This window comes from Nelumbo nucifera, chromosome 8 (assembly GCF_055504915.1).
Source record: "Nelumbo nucifera cultivar China Antique chromosome 8, China Antique-T2T, whole genome shotgun sequence".
Classification (NCBI taxonomy): Eukaryota; Viridiplantae; Streptophyta; class Magnoliopsida; order Proteales; family Nelumbonaceae; genus Nelumbo; species Nelumbo nucifera.
The window spans coordinates 46,861,958-46,883,580 of NC_142656.1; the positions used below are offsets into that span (position 1 = coordinate 46,861,958).

Consider the following 21,623-nt stretch of genomic DNA (forward strand, 5'->3'; position numbering starts at 1 on the left):
ATAAAAAAGTAACAAATCATTTTTAACTTAAGCAACTATTGGATCTATAAATTTGCAAGCTCAAGCAACTATTTTCTTCTGAGTTAGGTCTAGTTGAGATATGCACCATGCCCACACATTATCAAAGATAATCAAATTCGAAGTCTAATTAGGTATCAAACTATTGGAGTCCAATGATGGCTTTAGCGGATAGGGCCAAAGCTAAATAACCCCTAACAAATTTTATATTAATATATATATATAGAAATGTTATATATTTTTTATACTAGACTAGAATTAAATAAAAATTTTAATTAGTTAAAAATCATAGTTTTATAATTAACACGGGCCTCTTTATCAATTGAAAATGTGCAACCCTGGCCCGACCATTGGGCCTAGATCTTGAGCCCAAGCCCAGCCCTTATATAAAGCTCGAAGCTCGAGCCCGAGCCCGAAGACCGATCTGCAACACAAAATGTCTTATTTTCAATATACTTTTATAAACTAATATTATATTAATTTATTAATAATTTAATAAATTAATAAGGTAGTTTATATTTCCTAATAGTAACTTAATATTTATTAATAATTTAATAAGCATATATATATAGGGTCCGACTATGATATGAAAACCATATCATATCTAAAACCTATACTGGTGCCACGTAAACAACAGTTACCGGTAATTAGTTTTTTATATGTTAATTAAAATTTAAAAGAGTCTTTAACTTAACTTATCCGTTAACCGAATACTCCGTTACATGGGAATAAGATTTGTTATAGATTTCCAACACGAGAGAACCTTCTCCTGTTCTATTTCATGACAAAACTAGCGTAGTTGAGACAACTAATAAGGTGATGCGAAGCCTTAGATCCTTGAAGGACCCATTATTAGTTCCCATCTTTTGTTATCTCCTTCCCAACGACATCTAGATCTAAAATACAAGAATTTAGACCTAGACTAGAATCTAGTAATTGATCATGCTCTTGCAAATAATACAGATGTATTCCTCCCAGAGCACTTATTTGACAGACAAGAGCCTAGCAAGAAAAATGAAAAAAATCTCAAAACCAGTTCTTTGAATCATGAATCAGTAACACTACAGAACATGATACCCAATCAAATGAATATTTGCAACGTTTTAGGAGAACCAGGTATCAGGATTGTCCTCCCAACCAAACGAATGTTATTCATCAGAAAAATCCCATTAATCGGCAAACTCAGACTTGCAATGCAGCTACCGAAGATAAAGAGATCCCATATGCTTGGAACTTGAAATGAGGACCCAAATCACGCAAGAATGAAAGAATGATGAACATATATAAATTGGTAGAGAAATAAAACCAAACAGGACAAACCCATCAAAGTAAAAGATCTGCAAGAGCAAAATTAAGAGAGACAATGCTTACCATCAGATTTAACAGGGTGAGAGAGCAAGAGGATAGGATCACTTGAAGAAGCACAAGGGTGACGAGGTGACATCGAAGAGAAATCATTGTTGTCAGCGATGATTCAATAGGGGTGGTGAGCTGAAGATATCAGGGAAGATGATGGTCAGTACTTTTCCGTAAGTTAATTGTCTTTCTTAAAATGAATTTCTTTTTTCAAATGTGATTTTAATTGTTGTTTTTGAAACCGGTTCCTTGCAATAACTCGTATTCACGAAAACAAAAAATCGAAAGTTGATTGGTCCATCTCATTAGATATGATATGGAAAAGTTACTTTTTCCATATCATACATTTTCCCATATATGTATTATTTATTATATATAAATAATAACATAAGTACGTAATAGTATCGTATACATAAAAATTATATGAAATAAATATTTAAACATTTTTTTCAATTTTTATTTTAAAAAATGTACATCTCATAGCTTGGCTTGGTCCACAGTCTGGCCTGCCCTAAGGCTCGACCCATGGACCAGCACAGCCCAAGGCACGGTATGGGCCTGTGTGGGCTCGGGCTGTGAGCCGTGTTGAATCGACCCCCCAAATTATCCCATGGGCCAGCATGACACGACCCACTCTTTGTGCGGGCCACATGCGAGTCGTGTCGTGCCGGCCCATCACGATTCGATTTACACCTTTACTTGAACCTGCCCAATACCGGGGATGGGGCGGAAAAATTCGAGAATTCCCCATCCTTAATGAGGAGTGGGGTGCCTTGCCCCTAAACTCGTTCAACATTGAAGAGTGGTTGCCTTGCCCTGAACCTACTTGCACTAGGGACGGGGCATGAATGGAGTAGAGTGTCTTGACTATGGGGCAGGGACAAGGATGGGGTGCCCCACCCTAAACCCACCCTATTGATGTTCTTATATAATTATTAATTATTAATGAAATTAATAAAATTTTGGGAGAATGATCGATAACCCTAGTGTTAGAATTTGTAGGTTCAAAGTACATTTGGGGTAAGTGCTAGCTCGAAATTGATGCCAATTCACGGGTGAATATGGGTGCATATGGTGTGATTTTTGGACGTTTTGAATGTTTATAGTTGTGAAGTGGGAATCAGATTTCTGCATTGGGTGTATCTGCCCTAAAATTTTTAAATTTTGTAATTATTTTTATTTATTTAAAGTTAATCAAAATTTTATTTAAAAATAATCAAAATAATAACTATTATTAAAATTACTACAAATTATTAATAAAACTAAATTTATTAAAAAATATTTATTTATATTAAATTAATAATAAATATTTTTTATAAATCAATATTAAATGAAAAATACAATTATTGAATTTTTAAATATTAACAACAATTTTGAATACTTTTAGTTAATTAATAACAAATTTTGATTATTAATTTAATATTAATTAATAGTAAATAAAATTAGTAAGTATTTTAGATTTCCCGTGTGATTCCGCTAGCATCTTTTAAAACCTTATGGCCTTCAACGATACGAGTCTGAGGCCTGAGAGAGAGACGGCGAGGACGATACGAGGCTGAGAGGCCCGAGAGAGAGACGGCGAAGACGATACGAGGCTGAGGCCTGAGAGAGAGACGGCGAAGACGATACGAGTCTAAGAGGCCTGAGAGAGAGAGACGGCGAAGACGATACGGGCCTGAGGCCTGAGAGAGAGACGACGAAGACGATACGAGTCTGAGAAGCCTGAGAGAGAGAGACGGCGAAGGTGAAGGGAAAACACTATCTTGCTAGAAGAATCCCTACTGCCTGCAACGAGCCTGAGGCGTGAGGGAGAGAGATGGGGAAGGTGAAGGGAAAACATCGGCTTGACAAGTTTTACCACTTAGCCAAGGAGCAGGGTTACCGCTCACGAGCAGCGTTCAAACTTCTCCAGCTGGAGGCGAAGTTCAGCTTCTTGGCCTCCGCCCATTCTGTTCTCGACCTCTGTGCCGCACCTGGTGGTTGGATGCAAGTGGCCGTACAGCGCGTCCCCGTCGGCAGCTTCGTCCTCGGCGTTGACCTCTTTCCCATTCGGCCGATACGAGGCGCAGTCTCCGTGGAAGAAGACATCACCACGCCTAAGTGTCGCGCTACCATCAAGAAGCTAATGTCAGAGAAGGGCTGTCGAGCTTTTGATGTTGTGTTGCACGATGGATCGCCTAATGTCGGAGGCGCTTGGGCACAAGAGGCCACCAGCCAGGCCTCTTTAGTCATTGATTCAGTCAAGCTCGCGACAGAATTGTTGGTTCCGAAAGGCACATTCGTCACCAAGGTAATAGCGTTTCCTCTTTCTTCACATAAATTTACATTTAAGCATATTATAATATTTTTGGTGCCCCCTCTATGCGATGAATTGTTGTTGAAATTGACTGGCCTGCCATTAGCTTATTGCATATCAGTTTCTTTGTTCTTGTAGTTGTTCCTGGGCAGCTTAGGTTAGAGATACCTACATGATTTTCTAACCTTAGTCCATGACATATTGATCAGCTTATCTGCACATCGGCTTCTCCACTCTATGATATGGAGGTTAGGAAAGGCCGACTAGATGTGGCATCCGATTTCAACCTATGCTTTTTCAATATATATACCATCTTTAATCCCCAAGTTATCTACCCTCAATACCTGAACAAGTCTGGAATTCTTTCAAAGATTGACATCTTCGTCATCATCATCTAAGCCTGGTTCCAACTATATGGGGTCGGCTACATGAATCCTGTTTCCCATTTTTTTCTAAGTAAAAAACATCTATCCTAGGGTAGTTTCCTATGTTCCATAACCATATTTCCTTAATAATTTTCTGTACACTTTTCATAGGAAAAGTAAAGGCTTCATGTTAAAGTATAGAAAATCAACATATTCATGAGAAGAAAAAGAAGAAAGAAAAGAAAATTTAAAAAAAATATAGGGGCTGAAACCCCTATTTTTGGTATAGGAAAAGAACTGAAGAAGATGATGTGTTGATTAGACAAAAATTTGAGTTCTTCCTTACTTATTGGTTCAGGTTTTGAAGTCTTTGAGGGTTCAATGCAGCAGTTATTGATAAAAAAATACAGCAGTGTATGTGTTGATTAAACCCTAACAAATAAGAAAAAAATAAAAAGAAAATAATATATAAACATACAAAATGAATATTTTAGTTTAATAATGTCTATTTTATAATTATAATCCCCAAAAATTAAGAATATAAAAGTATTTTATACCACAACATACAGAACTGCTTGGCAATTAGGCAAGGCGAGCCTCCGAGGGTGCCTTGTCGCCTAGGCAGCTGCCTTGACAACTATGATTATTGCTTTGATCTTTTTTGGTCCTTTCCAAGATTGACATTTGAAACAAAAACATATGACCTACCCTTACACACTGCAGACTAGTGGAAAGCACTATATAGTGTATCCTCACTTAGTGATAGTTCATATTCTTCCTTACCAAAAAAGAATAATCTGAAATCTAATGAATTACAAATGATTTGTACCAAAACTTTAGAGTCGTGGGGCCACAAATAAGACCTACATCAGGTTGTTTTCTTTTGTAGACCAATTTGAATTTGTTTCTAGATCCAGCCCTAAGAAATCCATTTCACAGATTAGAGAACACTTCCATAACATAGATTCAATGGCTTTGAGAACTGTTAACTTGACTTGCAGATTGGACAGGCCTTGTTTACTACAATTAAATGTCACCTAATGGTTCCATCAACCGAGGGATAGAATCACGATAACATGATTTAACAACCCTTATACCTTCCTTGTCCTTATTCTGATCCAAGTCCATAGCCGATCTATCAATCAGGATCTCAACATGAAGTGCTGATTTCCAAATCACATCCATCCTATGATGTCAAAAGAAAAGCCCCAGAAGAGTGCATCATAAAAGGGGCTCCACCCTAATACATCCACTCCCCTTGGTTTTACTGTTAAAACAATGGCTTATCCCTGTTTTCCATCTTCTTTTACATAATACAGGGGCTCCATTCCATTATTTTCACTCCCTTTTTTTCTGAAAAAACAGGGTTGTGTCTCATCTCATTATGTTTTTCACTCTTTTTTGACATAAAAGAGGGGCTTCGCCCCATATCCTTTTTTTTCCTTTGGTTTTGTTTCTTTTCACATGAAAACAGTGGCTTTGCGTCATTGCTTCTATTCATTTTCCCTTTTTTATATTTTTCTCCTTGAAATGAGATTATCAAGCACCTCATGTCGTTTTAGACTTTAGAATTTGATTTCTTTAGACTAGAATTAAATTGTACCCATAAACATTACATCTCATTGTAGGCATTAGAATTTAATTTCTTTAATTTTATAACTTTTATTTGTAGCATCATACTATTGTACTGACAATTGATGTGTGTAATTTGTTGAACACTTGAATTATCTTATTCTTGGATTTGTATAAGACTCAAACAATCAAATTTGAATTGTTTTATTCTTGAATCTTGTGAGACATAAAAATACTTTCAGCAATAGAGATTAGACTTTAGAGAACATTATGATTTTTTTTTTTAATTTGGAAATAAGGATAACTAAAGGTATTGTTTTTTATTGCTGAAAAAAGAGAAATAAATTGGAGTTGAACGTAGTCAAACCATGGTATCTATTGAATCATAAATGTTGACTATGGTATGTAATCAAAGTACTGCAATTGTCACTACTACAACGCATATGATGCCTATAGGTTAGAAAGTTAGTGGAAAGTCATTTTTTCTATTTTTTGACTAGTTTAGGTATGTTTATAGTTTTTTTAACAACTTTTAAAATTTGAAAAAAAAACCTTATGATTTATGATACAATTACGACCTGGGTGACTAGAGTTCAAATCTTGGAAATAGCCTCTCTGTATGTGTCGGGGTGAGGCTGTGTACATCTGACAATCTGTCCCTCCCCAGACCCTGCATTAGTAGGAGCCTCGTGCACTGTGCTGCCCTTTCATTTACGATATAATTACAATTTTCAAAACATTGAGCTACAGATGTATTGATGGCCATAAGGAACAAATAAATAAATGAAAAATATTACTCTTGTACCGGAAAGGTCACCCTTAACCACTTTGTTGTCCACAAGAACTACTTCCATTTTGGAGCTAATAAGGTTCATCTGGACTATCCTTGTCTTTCCCTTTGTCTAATTGTTGATTAAAAGGCCCTCTAATGGTCCAACCACATCATTAATGTGAGAATCATGCTTATTCTTGAACCACAAGAAGGATGTCCTAGGCCCTTGCTTTACAACTCATTCACTTTCACAATTTTATTCTTTAGATCTGCCTCCCTCTAATCATTTTTTTTTATCAGCAACTCAAGAAATTTTTATTAAGATTAACGAACAAAAGGGTACAATAAGTTGTTAGGGCAAAGACCCTTTACATCAAATATCCCCCCACACAATTAACATTGAGTCCAGAACAAATGATGCCTATGAATTCCTTTCTTAGCTAATCCATCCAACCCATTAGCATACCTCCTAACGCATCTTACATGGATTTGCATATTTCTTGATATCAACTTGAATCTTCTGAAATTCCATAGAACCCCTTCTCCTTTTTTCAACCAGCCAACGGCTATTTTTGAATCCCCTTCAACAATCAGCCTTGTAATTCCCATATCCTTAGCCTTTTGCACCCCAACAATAGCAACCATGAATTCAGCTCCAATTGAGTCACATTGATCAATAGGTCTTGAATACAAACCTCATATATTCCCATTCTCATCTGTAAACACTCCACCAATTCTGCTAGGCCCTGGATTGCCAAAGCTACTTCCATCAAAGTTCAGCTCTGTCCACCCACCACTTGGGGGACACCAGGCCTCCAAGACCTTGTGTTTCCTGGAGGAAGAAAGAGCAATCAATCTCTAGTTCCAGGAAAAGTCATCCATGGAGAGGTCTGAGAATAATTTCAAAGTTTTCACCCAGTTTGCAGCTCTTACAATAACAATCTCGAATCATTAATCGACTCTAATCATTCATTGATCTTGGATCTCAGGAGCATAGTCAATGCCAGTCTGGCAAGTTGAAATGTTAGTCTCCCAATCATAACAGAAACCTTTGACACATAGGGCCTGTTCGTTTCCTCTTAACTCTTATCTCTTAAGAGGAAGCTTTTAACTTTAAGAGGAAAATGGGTGTTCGTTGCCTCTTATCTCTTATCTCTTAAAGTGGAATCTTATAACTTTTTGTTTTCTAATGATACCCCTAAAAAGCAAACAAAAGTTCTCAGATATGGGGTTAAAATGGACATTTGACAATTTTCAAAATTCAGAACAACATTCTCTGCATTCAGAGTGCAGAGGAAAGAAAAGTTCACCAATACCAATATACCTCTTAATGTAATTATTGCACTTTCAGATGTCAGATGTCAGCAAACAAACAAGCCTATACCCATAATCTTCAGCCTTCTAGTCACCATCATTGGAACTGGTGATTAATGCCTTTTCTTTTCCTTTATTGGTTATTGCAGCCACAGTTATCAAGGCATATTGGTTGTCTTTTTGCTTGGGCAGGCATCTTGTTGCCTAGATGGCTGCCTTTCTAACATAATCCATGACATTCAGGATGGGTGCCCTACCAAGGGTACCTTGTTGCAATAGTTGATGCCTTTTGACAACTATTATTAGCAGCCTGCTGGATGCCTCTCTCCTTGATGTTAAGTGTTTTCTGGTTGCTAGACCCTTTTAACCTTCTTTTTGATCAGCAACACAGATTCATTAATTAATTAGAAGATACAACAAGAAGTTGTGGTGGACAAGCATTCCACTTTGTCCACTTCCCTAGACCCTTTTAACCTTCCCATCTAAATGAATAACCTTTCTTACCCTTATTTTTTATTTCTTCCGTTGTTGGGTATTTGGTAGTAACCTACTCCCTAATATCCTCACCCACTCAAAATATCATTCCATCTTTACCATATCCTTTCGATTGAAATTGCCACACCCATTTTTCATACTTAATATCTTCAATATGCTCTTTAAATCTATCAGAGTTATCTCTCAAGCCTTCCCATCTCCTAAGTCCTACCTTGTAAACCTGATGCTTGTATCCTTTGATTGGCATCATTGAACTAACCTAACCATCTAATAGCCTATAAAAAATCATAGAACCATTACTAATCCAAAAAGAAGAAAATCATAGAAGTAGGTCCTGTCCTTGGGATATTTTTATAGCCCTTGGTTCTGGTGAACCGCCATTAATTAGAAAGGACTTACTAACTCCCTGTTTGCTTTACCTGACTAATATTTTGAATTTTAAATTCAAAATCTGGGCCCCACTTCTTCAATCCAACTTTCCAAAAATTTCCTTGCCCTTATTTTCAGCCACCTGTGTTCCATTATCTTCTCAAATATCTAAAACATCATTGCACTTCTTCCACTACATTGTCCCCAACTGTAAGATTTCACTGCACATCTGGTAAGCTTCATTGTTGGGAATGTTTAATCCATCCAATATATCTTTTCCTTAAATCATGAATTATTGGGGTAGCCATTCACCTCATAGAGCAACTCCATTTCTGGTGGGATATCACTTATGTTATCACAACATTCCACTAATATCATCTTGACATTCCTGTAATATAATTAACATGGATTCCTAATGGCCTTGAATGTACACAACATTTCATCGTAATGAAATGTCTTCTTAAAAAGCAATAAAAACTATAAAATCATTATTTTCTGTGTGAGAACTAAGAATTTAAGACCTAACGTGGACTTGTTTGGGCTTGCCTCGAGGGGTGCAGTACAAAGGCAGCTCATAGAATCGGGAATGTAATATGTTTTACATCATGTTAGCTACTTAAAGTAATGCAATTGAGAAAAAAAGAGATTGTGGGTTTTATATGCTTGAAAATGTTTTATATATGATTTTATTTTTAAATTCTCATTGAATATGCTTTACATGTTATATTTATGTATTTTAATATTAGATAATAGGTTTTTTAAAACATTTATTTTAAAATTAAAGTTTATATTTTTATTAATATGTTTAATAATTTTTTGATTTTTTTTTGCATTTTTTGAAAACTTTGGCATTTTTAGCCTTTTTTTTTTATTTTTCCGCCTTGCTTAAAGAGGCGCGCGTCTCAGGCGCAAATTGACCCCTGCGCCTTTTTTGCGCCTTGTGCTTTTAAAACACTGGTCTAACCTTGAAAGATGTGGTGTTTGCCAATTCATCCTCATCAGGAATCAATAAGCCACCAACAAATTTAAACAATCCATTTCTTTTCCATCTCCATTAGCTGGAACTTGGTTATGTTTTCTCTCTGAATTTTTTTTTCTTTTCTTGCTCAATGCTATGCTTGGAATTCTTATCTTTTCATTCTGTTTATAGGTCTTTAGGTCACAGGACTACAATGCGATCCTCTACTGTCTCAAGCAGGTGAAGTTTCTTTTATTTTGGGACATGATTATAGTCCTATAGTTGGTATGGATGTCTAATTCTGGGTTTTCATTAACAGCTATTTGGGAAGGTTGAGGTCACCAAACCAGTTGCCAGCCGTTCAGCATCTGCGGAGATTTATGTAGTTGCTCTGAACTATAAGGCCCCTGCAAAGATTGATCCACGTCTTCTTGATATGAAATTCCTATTTCAAGGGGTCATAGAGCCCCCCAAGGTACTTTCTTTTAATTTATCAGGGTCATTTGTTCATTTACTTTTCTGTTCTTCTCCTGCTATGATTTAACATTGAGTTTCTTGTTTTTTTTATAAATAACATTGAGTTTTTTGTTATAAACTATCCTGGTGTAGGTAGTGGATGTTCTCAGAGGAACCAAGCAAAAGAGACACCGTGATGGGTAAATTCTCTTTTTAGCATGAATTTTATTGATTTGAGTTGGTTGTCATTTTGTGAACAGCATCTTGCTGACTCTAATATTAATCAATAGTGGTAATTACTGCTCCTATTCATATTTGATAGAATCCAGGTATATAGTGTTTTTTTTGATAAATAAATGAACTTTTTATTAATTTGGAAAAAATTAGCACATACAAGCAGCCCTTGGAGAGGTGCAAGTTGTGATCTCTCCACTAAAGAAGAAAACAAAAGTAATAAGTTACAGTTGTGCCCAATACAAAACTTCCCTATCTACCCCTTGCTTGGCTAGACAGTCCGCCATAGCATTTGCTGATCTCCCCACCCATTGTATTCTTAGGTCCATGTTTCTTGTCAGCGCCTTAAACTTTTTAATTTCATTCCTGAAACACCAACTTACTGACTCTGGGTCTTGCAACCAGCTTATTACAACCTTTGAGTCACCTTCAACTATTAGTTGGTTCACCCCTAATTGAGCTGCAAACTGTACACCTTGCAGGGCAGCAAATATTTCTGCTCTAGTAGAGTCTCCCACTCCTAGCGGACCTCAGAAGATAAATATCACATTCCCAACTTCATTCCTCAACACCCCACCTAACCCAGAAGGACCTGGGTTTCCTAGACTGCTTCTGTCAAAATTCAACTTCAAAAAGCCTGCAGGAGGTGATGACCAGCTTGTTCTCACCTTAGTCTTGGAAGAGGAACAACTTGCCACTGCTGTCCAATTATTTCAAATGTCATTAAAGGAGAATTGATGAAACAAGTCCAAAGATTTCAGCCAATGAATCACCCTAACCAGGATGTAGTCCTTTATCCCTTGAAGGTTCCTTTCCTTTTCTAAAAAAGTTCTAGCATTCCTTTCTTCCCAGATTGTCCATATCAATGCAGCTCTTGCACACCTCCACATGATTTTACCCCTTTTCTGTTGCCAAACAAAAGTAGAGGGATCAAAAAGCATTCTTAAATCTGCTGGCAAGTTCCAACTTCTCCCAAACAAAGAGAGAAGCCAATCCCATAACTCTGCAGTAAAGGAACAAGAAATTAACAAATGATAACAGTCCTCACTCTGAGATCTGCATAGGATGCACCAGTTGGGGGAAATACAGAGAAAAGGTCTTCTCTTTTATAGATTATCCAAGGTATTTACTTTCCCATAGTACACTTCCCAACAGAATGCCAAGATCTTAGGAGGAACAGGTCTGCACCAAACTTCCTTAACAGGAAAGCCTGCTGAGGGTTAGAACAGCAAAGGGATTTGAAAAAAGAAGCACAAGAGAAAGATCCTTCCGATCTAGGTGTCCAAATTCTTTTGTCAAGTTCAAAGGGGTTCAAACAAACTTGCTCAATAAGGTAGAGTAAACTGACTAAGCACTCAATCTCCTCATCCCTTAAGCCTCTATGGAACCCAAAATCCCAAGTAGGAGCCCAAGGGGTTTCCAATGAGGTGCAAAATTTGGAAACAACTTTTTTGTATCAAGAAATTAAGAACAGGGAAAGGAAAAGGGTTTTCAGGGGAACATCTCCAACCCAAATGTCCTCCCAAAAGAGGACGGAGTTGCCATCACACACATCATACCCGATATGACTGAGGAACTGAGGAAGAATATTGTGCACTGCCTTCCAAGGGGTTGCTGAAGTTGCCTGCCTTGATACACCAGCATCCCATCTATTCCCTGAGCATCCATGTACGCTTCCGATCACCTCATGCCATAACCTGACTCTCTCCAACGGCCACCTCCACAGCCACTTCCCCAGTAAGGCTGTACTTTTCTGAATTAAGTTCCCTAGTCCCAAGCCCCCTTCCTCTTTACTTCTACACACCACCTCCCACTTAATTAAATGGTCTTTTCTATTTTCCCCTAGTTCCCAAAGAAAGCCTCTCATTAATTTTTCCAGCTTCTTAGCTTCCCTAGTTGGGATCCTAAAGACAGAGAGATAGTAAGTTGGAAGGTTTGCAAGTGTAGCTCTTATTAAGGTGATTCTTTCCCCCAGAGAGATGTAGTTCTTTTTCCATGAAGCCAATCTCTTCTCAAACTTCTCTACAACTTGGCACCAGAACCTACTCTCCCGAGGATTTGCTCCTAAAGGAAGCCCCAAATAGGTCAAAGGCCGAGTAGAGATAGACCACTCTAAGCACTCAGCAATAGCCTCCACTTCTCTTGACTCCAAATTAACCCATGCAATGCAATTCTTTTCAAAATTGATTTTCAAGTTGGACATACTTTCAAAGTTCCTAATCAACATCTTTAAACTTCTCACCCTTTCAATCTCAGCCCCTTCATAAAAGATTAAAATGTCATCTGCGAACTGGAGATGGGTAACTGGGGTCTCATTTCTACCAACTCTCCACCCTCTAACTACACCTTCTCTATCAGCCTTAGAGATTAAACGACTAAGCACATCAGCAACTAAGGTGAAAAGAAAAGGTGAGAGAGGGTCTCCCTGCCTGATGCCCCTGCTAGCTGAGAAGAAATCCTTCACCACTCCATTCACCAGGATTGAATAGTGACAGGAACTAACACAACCTAGGATCCAATTACACCACTTTTCACCAAAACGACAATTTCTTAAGACTTCACTAAGGAACTTCCAGTCCACCATGTCGTAAGCCTTTTCAACATCCAATTTACATACAAAGCCTTTCCTAACGGATCTCCTCCAATCCTCCACACTTTTATTGGCAATTAATATTTGGTCAATTATTTGTCTTCCTTGTACAAAGGCCCCTTGGGTTTGGCTGACTAGGGGGGGGGGGTAACTTCTTTAAGCCTCAGAGGTAGAACCTTAGCTAGGATTTTGTAGATGCTCATCACCAAGCTAATTGGTCTGAAATCCTTAGGATGAATAGCATTAGGTTTCTTAGGGACTAGGGCCAGAAAAGTGGCATTGACACCCCTGCTCACTGTGTGATTATCTGCAAATTCCTTAAAAACCTCAACCAAATCATCCTTTAGTACTTCCTAACAATCTTGGAAAAATGCCATAGTAAATTCATCTGGTCCAGGTGCCTTAGATCTATCCACCAGGAACCTTAGCTAGGATTTTGTAGATGCTCGTCACCAAGCTAATTGGTCTGAAATCCTTAGGATGAATAGCATCAGGTTTCTTAGGGACTAGGGCCAGAAAAGTGGCATTGACACCCCCTGCTCACTGTGTGATTATCTGCAAATTCCTTAAAAACCTCAACCAAATCATCCTTTAGTGCTTCCTAACAATCTTGGAAAAATGCCATAGTAAATTCATCTGGTCCAGGTGCCTTAGATCTATCCATCAGGAACACTACCTTCTTGATTTCAGCTTCTTCAAAACTTCTTTCCAACCACCTCACTTTCTCTTCTCCCAAACATGGCCAATCCAACCCTTCCATAGACAATCTTTCACTCAAAGGCCTTTTGTAAATGGACTTAAAGTGGGTCACAAAGGTTTCGGCTATTTCTTCCTGAATTGTAATCACCTCCCCTTCTACCTCTAATTTGGTCACAAAGTTTTTCCGCATTCTTCCACTTGCCAGATCATGGAAGAATCTAGTGTTTTCATCGCCTTCCTTAATCCACCAGTGTCTTGACTCTTGCCTCCAACAAATTTCCTCTCTAAGACAACCTCTAAATCCTTTTTCAATTGACTTCTTATCTCCCTATCATGTGCATTCATTATCCTTTGAGCTTCCTTCTCATCCAATTCCTCAATCCGAGATATTAAACTCAATTTTTGTTCCCCAATTCTACCAAAATGGTCCCTATTCCACTCCTTCAACTTGGATCTTAACCTTTGTGGCTTCTTATGAAACCTTATCCCCTTCCATTTTACCCCTCTTAGCTTTTCATTCCACCGTTCCTTTACTCTTTCCCCAAAATCTGGCTGCGTTAACCACATGTTTTCAAATCTTAATGGCCTAGGCCCACTAACACACGATTCCACACCTATCGTAATGGGGCAATGGTCAGAAGTGACCCTAGGCAAGGCTCTGGATACCAAGGTTCCCCAATGACCTTCCCAGGCTAGGTTGAAAAGGAATCTGTCCAATTTTGAGCATAAGGGGTTTTCTTGAAAGTTAGACCAAGTGAACAAGAGGGATTTCCTTTAGTTCGCTCTCTTCTACAAAACCATTGAACTTCTTCATGCTTGTTGTAGTTGACTAAGAAGGGTTATTTGTTTCTTCAGAGAGTCTTGTGACATTAAAATCCCCTCCCAGGCACCAAGGACCATCCCATAAACCATGTATAGCAGACAACTCCTCCCACAGTTCATTTCTTTCTCTATAATTGTTAGGGCCATAACATTAGTTAACACCCACATGAATCCATCCTTTACATTCTTAAATTTGATCGATACCGAGAACCTACCTATCAGTTGTTCCACCGGTTCTACTACCTCATCCTTCCACACTGTGACAATACCCCCTGATGGTCCCCATGACGGAGCTGAAGACCAGCTTACTCCCCTTGATGTCCAAAAACTTCTAACCCACCTTCCCTCTATTTCTGACAGTTTTGTCTCTTGCAACATCAAAATTTTCAGGTTTTTCCCTCTTCAGTAAGTCCTTTATAGCTTTCCTCTTTGTTGCACTCCCCAACCCTCTCATATTCCAACTTATAGTTTTCATAGTTACACTTCAATCAACGACCCTACTTGACCCCAATTCTTACCTGATGTTCTTCCTCCTCTCTCCCCTCCCGCTAAACTCTAGATCACCCTCAAAGTCAGAGATTAATCTTTCCACTTCAGACTTTTTGTCTTTTTCTTTTTCTTTTTTTCTTCCACCTTCCTCTGAAATATGTCCTCTCCACCCTCTTCTTTACCTAATCCACCAGTTCGGTTTATACCTTCAGGTTTTGGATGTAGACCAGTCCCCTCAATATCTCCTTTTTCCTACTCCTCTTCCTGTTTACTACTCAAGTCCTCCCTCTGAGCACTAATTTTCCCCAAATCCTTCCCTTCTAAGCTCCTCCAATTCTTCACAAATCAATCTCCAGAACCTTTCCACCTCCTCTTCCTGCTCCTTGCCTACTGCTGCTCCATTCTTTTCTTTAACCTTTTCAGATCCCCCCACTTTCCTTTCCCCCATACCACCACTACTCCTTACAAAATGGGATGCTGGAGTATCTGCAACATGCTCAGCACACATGTCAGTACCAAAAACCAAAGGAAAAACAGGTCTAGTATCTGCAACAGGCTCAGGTATATAGTGTTCTTATATTTCGAAATAATAAGGAGAAGAGGAACCTGTAGAAACAGTAGAGAGAAGAGAAGAGAGGAGAAGAAGAGAAGAGAAAACAGGTCTAGTCGAACTAAAGAACTGCTCTCTCTAGTTGGCCAGGTTTTATTTATACCTTTCTAAAAAACAAATCAGAATTACTCTTGTGCCCTCACTTAAGTGAGAGACACATCAACTAACTTAAGACCTACTTGTAATTACATCCAACATATAACTTAATGTAAATTGCCTATACTACCCCTCTACAGCCGACTCTAACAATATTCTTACTTTGTTTTACCTTTTTTGGTGAGTATGCTCAAAGGAACATGTTAATTTGCAATTCTAAGGTTTAAAAATGCTTGGTAAACATCCATGTTACAAGAAGGGAATTTTTGTTGACAAGGAGGGGATATAACAAAAGAGGGGACAGGATCTAGGTTGCATACTTCATGTCATGAATATGCATACTGATATAATGACATGAAATTTTCTGTTCTTTTGTTTTCTACCATTTTAGGAAATCATGTATTACTTCTTCCTATTATTATTGTGATTATGTGTATAATGTACTCGTGAATAAAATTTGGAGTTGTATTAGAAAAGCAATGAAGTTTTAGTTGCTGCTGCTATTCTTAACTGCAGGTATGAGGATGGAAATACAACTTTAAGGAAGACCTGTTTGGCTTCAGATTTTGTGTGGTCTGAGACTCCACTTGATATTTTAGGTTCTGTTACTTCTATCTCCTTTGACAATCCTGCTTGCTTATTCATAAAGGATCATAGTTTAACAACAGAAGAGGTGAATTTACTTCTTGTTGCCATTTTTGTTTAGCTGCTGCTATCCCATGTGTTGTCCTTTTGGAAGTGTTTCAACTAACTATGGGTATCTTTCTCCTAGATTAAAACTCTATGTGAAGATTTACGTGTTCTGGGAAAGCAGGACTTCAAGCATCTTTTGAAGTAAGTCATATGAAATTCTCTTCTCTTATTTGTTTTTTATGAGTGTAATAATGCTTATTTTTAATGTTTATTTAGCTTATCATAATAGTATACCCATGTCATGCTTGCTCTGGAAACTCAATTCTTTTTGGGGAAGATATTTGGGTGGGCACTCAACCCCTAAAAGACCTTTTCCCTTCCCTCTATTCCATCTCCTTCTTTAAAAAGAAACCTATCTCAAGGTTCCTCTCCCCCTTGGTTCTTCCTTTGGCTTTAAACTGAGATTTTAGGTTTCAAAGAGGTTTAAGGGATGATGAATTTGCTTGTGTTTCAGATCTCTTGCTTCTAGACTTTGTGTGTTTGGACCCCCCTGGTCCTAATAAAAGAATTTGGTCTCTAACACCGGTTCACTCTTTCACTTGTACATCTTTCTTTAAATTCCTCTGTTTCACCCCCTCCACTCAAGTCTTTTCCATTAAAGAAATATGGTCAAGAGGCAATACCTCCTAAAATATAGCTGTGTTCTATTGGGAGGCCTTTTATGGTAAGATCAATATTGTGGAAAACTTGCAAAAGAAGAAAATGTTCTTGTCCCCAAATTGGTGTTTTATGTGTAAAGTGAAGGGTGGAAATCTCAAAGTCACTAACAACCTCCTCTTCCATATCCTCCCTCCCTAATCTTCTTTGGTTATTTATTTTTAATAATCTTTTTTTTTCCACTGTATATGTATTTGTGTATATCACAATGTGTATTTGTGCATTTAGGTGGAGGATGCACATAAGAAAAGCCCTATCCCCCTCACAGAAAGCTACTTATACAGCTAGAGATGATGAAGATAGTAATAAGGATGATGAAGATGAAAGGATTCTCAATGAAATGGAGGAGTTGTCATGTGCTATGGAACGCAAAAAGAAACGTGCAAAGAAGCTTCTTGCCAAAAGACGAGCTAAGGTCTATATTTCTATTTAAGATACATTTTCAAAGATCTCCTATAAGATGCTTCCATGAGAACGTAATTTTTGTTGACCTTTATTGGCTTGTTGATTTTAAACTTCCAGGACAAATCTCGCAAGGCAACAGGGATGCAAATAGATGCAATGACTGATGGTTACATTGACAAAGAGTTGTTTTCTCTGTCATCTATCAAGGTTTGTTTGTGTTTAGGCTCAGCTTGTTCCTTTTTAGTGTTGATCTCTTTGAGTGAGATTTCCTATTCGGTGTTAAATTTTTTGAAAATTAACCAATATTTTTCACTCTTTGGTAACTCAAGTCTTGAGTTACAAGAAGCTTTGAGTTAATATCCCCTCCGTTTGCACATCTGAACAGTAACAACAGAAAAAAGAAAAAAAAAATCCCTTCCCCTTTGGTGCTTCAGATGTTGCCTTAAAGTTAGCCGCTGCTAGCACCAGGTACACTTGCACATACAAATCACATGTCATAGATTTGGACAACTTTTTAAATACATATATCATATACAAAATCCCCTAGAAAAATAAAAAAGCCACCCCTGACAAAGGTGTCTGAGGTGTGACATCAAGGCCCAGTTAGTCTTTTTGGACAACTTTTTAAATACATATATCATATACAAAATCCCCTAGAAAAATAAAAAAGCCACCCCTGACAAAGGTGTCTGAGGTGTGAGCCTTGACGTGCATGGATGAAACATATCATACTCATTTTTTGAAGATAAAAGTAAATTTTGTTAAAAAGAAAAAAGAAGATACAAGAGAAGAGGCCCATTAACAAAAAGACTAACTGGGCTGATGAGCAAAGACATAAATCATATACAAAATTCCCTAGAGACAAAAAAAACCACCCCCAACAAAAACAACCTAGCTAGGACTCTTGGGGCCCTTCCGCCAATAAAGATCAAAGCCTCCTTATTGGTGGATGACAGAAAAATCAAAAAGCAGTTCAGGTTTCAAAGGTGTTTACCAGACCGAAAGGGGGCCTTATTTGGATCCAGTCCTGTTAAGAAGATGAAGAAAACAAAGAAGGTTTTGAAGTAATGAGGTTCTCCAAGGGATGATGTTAATCTGTAGTCAATGGAGAAGGGTTGGGGGGATTCAGATCTTTTAGTGGTAACAGTATTGCTTTGTTGGGTGGGGTGGTAATCGGTAAGGGTTTTAGGGTTTTGAAGTACTTTTATTTTTGTTGGTCTTGTGTTTTCTGTTAAGGGTTGGGTGGTTGTTTCTTCTGTTGTTTTTCAGGGCTTGCTGGTAGTGGTGTCTCCATTTGTGTTGGGTTGGATTTTTCTTATTCTTTGGGGCTGGATGATTTCTCATCACCTCCTTAACTCCTTTGCACCTTCTTCTTCCTTCTTGAATAGCTTTAATTTTTTCATTTATATTAAAAAAAGGGATCCAAGCCTCCCTCCAAATGCGAAATCACACCAACAAAACAAGTCCATTAGGGCAAAGGAACTACCTTAACTCGACCTCATTCCCTATCTCCCCTGCCTCCACCCCCACATACTCATGATGTGCAAATGAGAATGTACAAATCATGTGAGGGTTATATCACGCTTCAAATCAAAGCTGTCAAGGCTCATAAACATTTTGTGGCCTTTACGATATGAAAAATCAAAAGGAAAATGTTAATGGTATTTGCTTTTCCTAAGAATTAAGTCCAACTGGGATTTATTCAAGCTGATTCTCATTGCCAGAGTAAAATATAGAAGGATTTATTGCAACTAGAAGAGGCTCTGCAATCATGCTTTGGGCAATTGAAATGTATAGCCTCATACCTTAACATGTGCATGCATAAGTATTGTCATTGTAATGTGCCATTTTCAACGTTCAGGGAAAGAAAGATCTGATAGCTGTTGGTTCCATGGAAGCCAATGGCATGAATGATGACATTGGAGATAGTGATAATGAAGACATGCGCATGGATGAAATCGAAGAAGATTCATTCAGTGATGCCGACACTGATGAAGAACAAAAACGGTGATTTATAGGCCCTCTATCCTTCTTGAGTAATCGTGAAAGTAAACATTAACTAAAATAAATACTGTTATGTCTGCAGTTATGATGATCAACTAGAGGAATTCCTTGATCAAGCATATGAACGATATTTGGATAGAAAGGGAGGAAGCACAAAGCAGCGAAAACGTGCTAAGGGGGCTGATTCTAAGCACAGGGATGAACTATTGGAGGTATGGAGCATGGTTATCTTTTTTGGTTGCATGCTTGCTTGCACGTGCAGAACTTCTGGTTCTTGTGTCTTATGCCTTTTCTTTGTTAGTTGGAACATGCTTCTCTTCAAGTTGTCTTTGTTTCTATGGAGTCCAATTTCCCTTGTTCTTCACTCATTTTCTTGCCGCAACAATTATCTTGTCCTGTAATCTTTTCTCCACCACTATCTATTTGTTTGTTCTCTTGCCCTGAGATGCATGTTAGTTCTAGTGCATGCATAGAGATGGGTTGTTTCCAAGAACAAGAAGTGGCCCTCCTGTTACCACTATCATGGAGGGAGGCCATTACAGTGTGGATTGCAGAATTAATGTTTTATTTCATCAATTTTCTTTTGCTGTTGCAGGGTGGTGATGATGATTTAGTTCATTCAGATCATGACTCTGACAAAGACCAGAATGATGAAGCAAATCCTCTGATGGTGTCACTTAATGAGCAGGAACGGCCAACTCAAGAGCAAGTGACAGAGAAGTGGTTTAGTCAGGATATCTTCACTGAAGCAGTGGAAGAAGATAATTTAGAAAAGAATGAAAGTGAAGATGAAATGGACGAAGATTTGGGCGCGGAAAATCTTCCCATTGCAAAAAGGAATAAGGAAAATGCAATGCATAATTTGAAAGAATCTAATATTCAGAGTCCCCAAGATTCCAAGGTAGAAGGGGACTTTGAGATAGTGCCTGCTCCAGCTACAGATTCAAGTGATGATTCGTCCTCCTCTTCAGATGAATTGGATGAGGAAGGCGATGATAAAAAGGCTGAGATATTAGCATATGCAAAAAAGATGCTGAGGAAAAAGCAGAGGGAGCAGATCCTTGATGATGCTTATAATAAGTACATTTTTGATGATGAGGGTCTGCCCTCATGGTTTGTGGAGGAGGAAAAGAGACATTGCCAGCCAATCAAGCCTGTAACCAAGGAAGAGATTGCTGCAATGAGGGCACAGTTTAAGGAAATAGATGCCCGTCCTGCTAAGAAGGTGGCAGAGGCCAAAGCCCGGAAGAAGCGGTTAGCAATGAAAAAGCTCGAAAAAGTTCGTCAGAAGGCAAACGCCATTTCAGACCAGACAGACATCTCCGACCGATCAAAGAGTAAGTTGATTGACCAACTTTATAAGAAGGCAATACCCAAGAAGCCCCAGAAGGAGTATGTGGTCGCAAAGAAGGGAGTCCAAGTCAAGGCTGGCAAAGGGAAGGTCCTAGTTGATCGTAGAATGAAGAAGGATTCACGTTCTAGTGGAATGGGCAGGCAAGGGAAGGGCAATTCAAAGAGGGGAAACAACAGAAAAGGTGGCAACAGGTCTAGAAAATTTCATTCGAATGAGGGGAAGAAAGGAAATAAGGGAATGAAGAATAACATGCATGACTGAGGTTATCAATCAGAACCTTCCAGCAAACAGCATTAGGGTTGTGGATGTCACCATTATCTGCTCAAAACAGAAGACAAAGAATTTCTTCAAGCATCATCTAGGCACTGCTTTTCTATTTGAGAGTAGATGGATCTATACTTTGTTAAAAGTAGTAAAAGTGCACAATAGCCAAATCATACTGAAATATTTACCAGATTTGTGGGTGAACCAATGAAGTCACAACGAGCACCAAGAGCACCCTTCCCCTTGCTTCTTATAGGTTGAAATGACACCTACCAATGAAATTGCATGCCAGTTTACAAAAGTAAGAGTTGTATTTTCACTACAGAAGTTACAATCCAGTGTTGCTGTCCCCCATTTTTGCACAGAAAAAGCTACAGTTCTTCAAAATCCCTTGAATCCCAGAAAACATTTCGATTCCTGTTCTGCTTTCTAGTTAATTCTAATTATGCCTTTCAATTAGGAAACCTCAAATACTTGGCTGAGTTCCCGAGACACCTATTAGCAGAGTGAAGGAAATAAAACTTCTGGGGAATTGAAGTTAGATTTGTATCTACTCAGCTGTGTGGTTAAACTTGAACTTCTGTCACATTAATCTGAACATGTACTGTTACTAGATTTGAAGGCATGGGAAGATGATTCTAGTCCTAATCAATTTACTACTGAAGAGTGAAGAGGCAAAGACCCAATCATCTTATGAATCTAACATATTACCAAATCAAGCCTTTTCTTTGCCTA

General features: G+C 38.2%; 2 protein-coding genes across 3 annotated transcripts in view; one reads left to right on the forward strand and one right to left on the reverse strand.

The window, feature by feature from the left end:
* Window positions 1–859: 859 nt before the first annotated feature.
* Window positions 860–21,623, reverse strand: part of LOC104609058 (uncharacterized) — a 28,585-nt gene continuing 7,821 nt past the window's right edge. Inside the window, exons 2-4 of one of the 2 annotated variants that reach the window (XM_088893406.1) lie at window positions 21,077–21,157; window positions 1,390–1,509; window positions 860–1,251 (exon numbers count right to left, since the gene is read on the reverse strand). In XM_088893406.1, the coding sequence (XP_088749532.1) occupies window positions 1,201–1,251; window positions 1,390–1,509; window positions 21,077–21,157 (252 nt within the window). In that variant the 3' untranslated portion in view covers window positions 860–1,200. Of the gene's footprint in view, window positions 1,252–1,389; window positions 1,510–21,076; window positions 21,158–21,623 lie in introns of those variants that run through there. The other variant, XR_016079574.1, reaches the window with a different exon arrangement.
* On the forward strand, window positions 2,860–21,536 carry LOC104609057 (adoMet-dependent rRNA methyltransferase spb1-like). Its single transcript, XM_010275260.3, has 11 exons — window positions 2,860–3,664; window positions 9,708–9,755; window positions 9,835–9,990; window positions 10,125–10,171; window positions 16,028–16,184; window positions 16,284–16,345; window positions 17,090–17,276; window positions 17,384–17,473; window positions 19,128–19,273; window positions 19,353–19,482; window positions 19,866–21,536. Exons 1-11 carry the CDS (start codon window positions 3,191–3,193, stop codon window positions 20,883–20,885), a joined length of 2,517 nt encoding a protein of 838 aa, XP_010273562.2. The 5' UTR covers window positions 2,860–3,190; the 3' UTR covers window positions 20,886–21,536.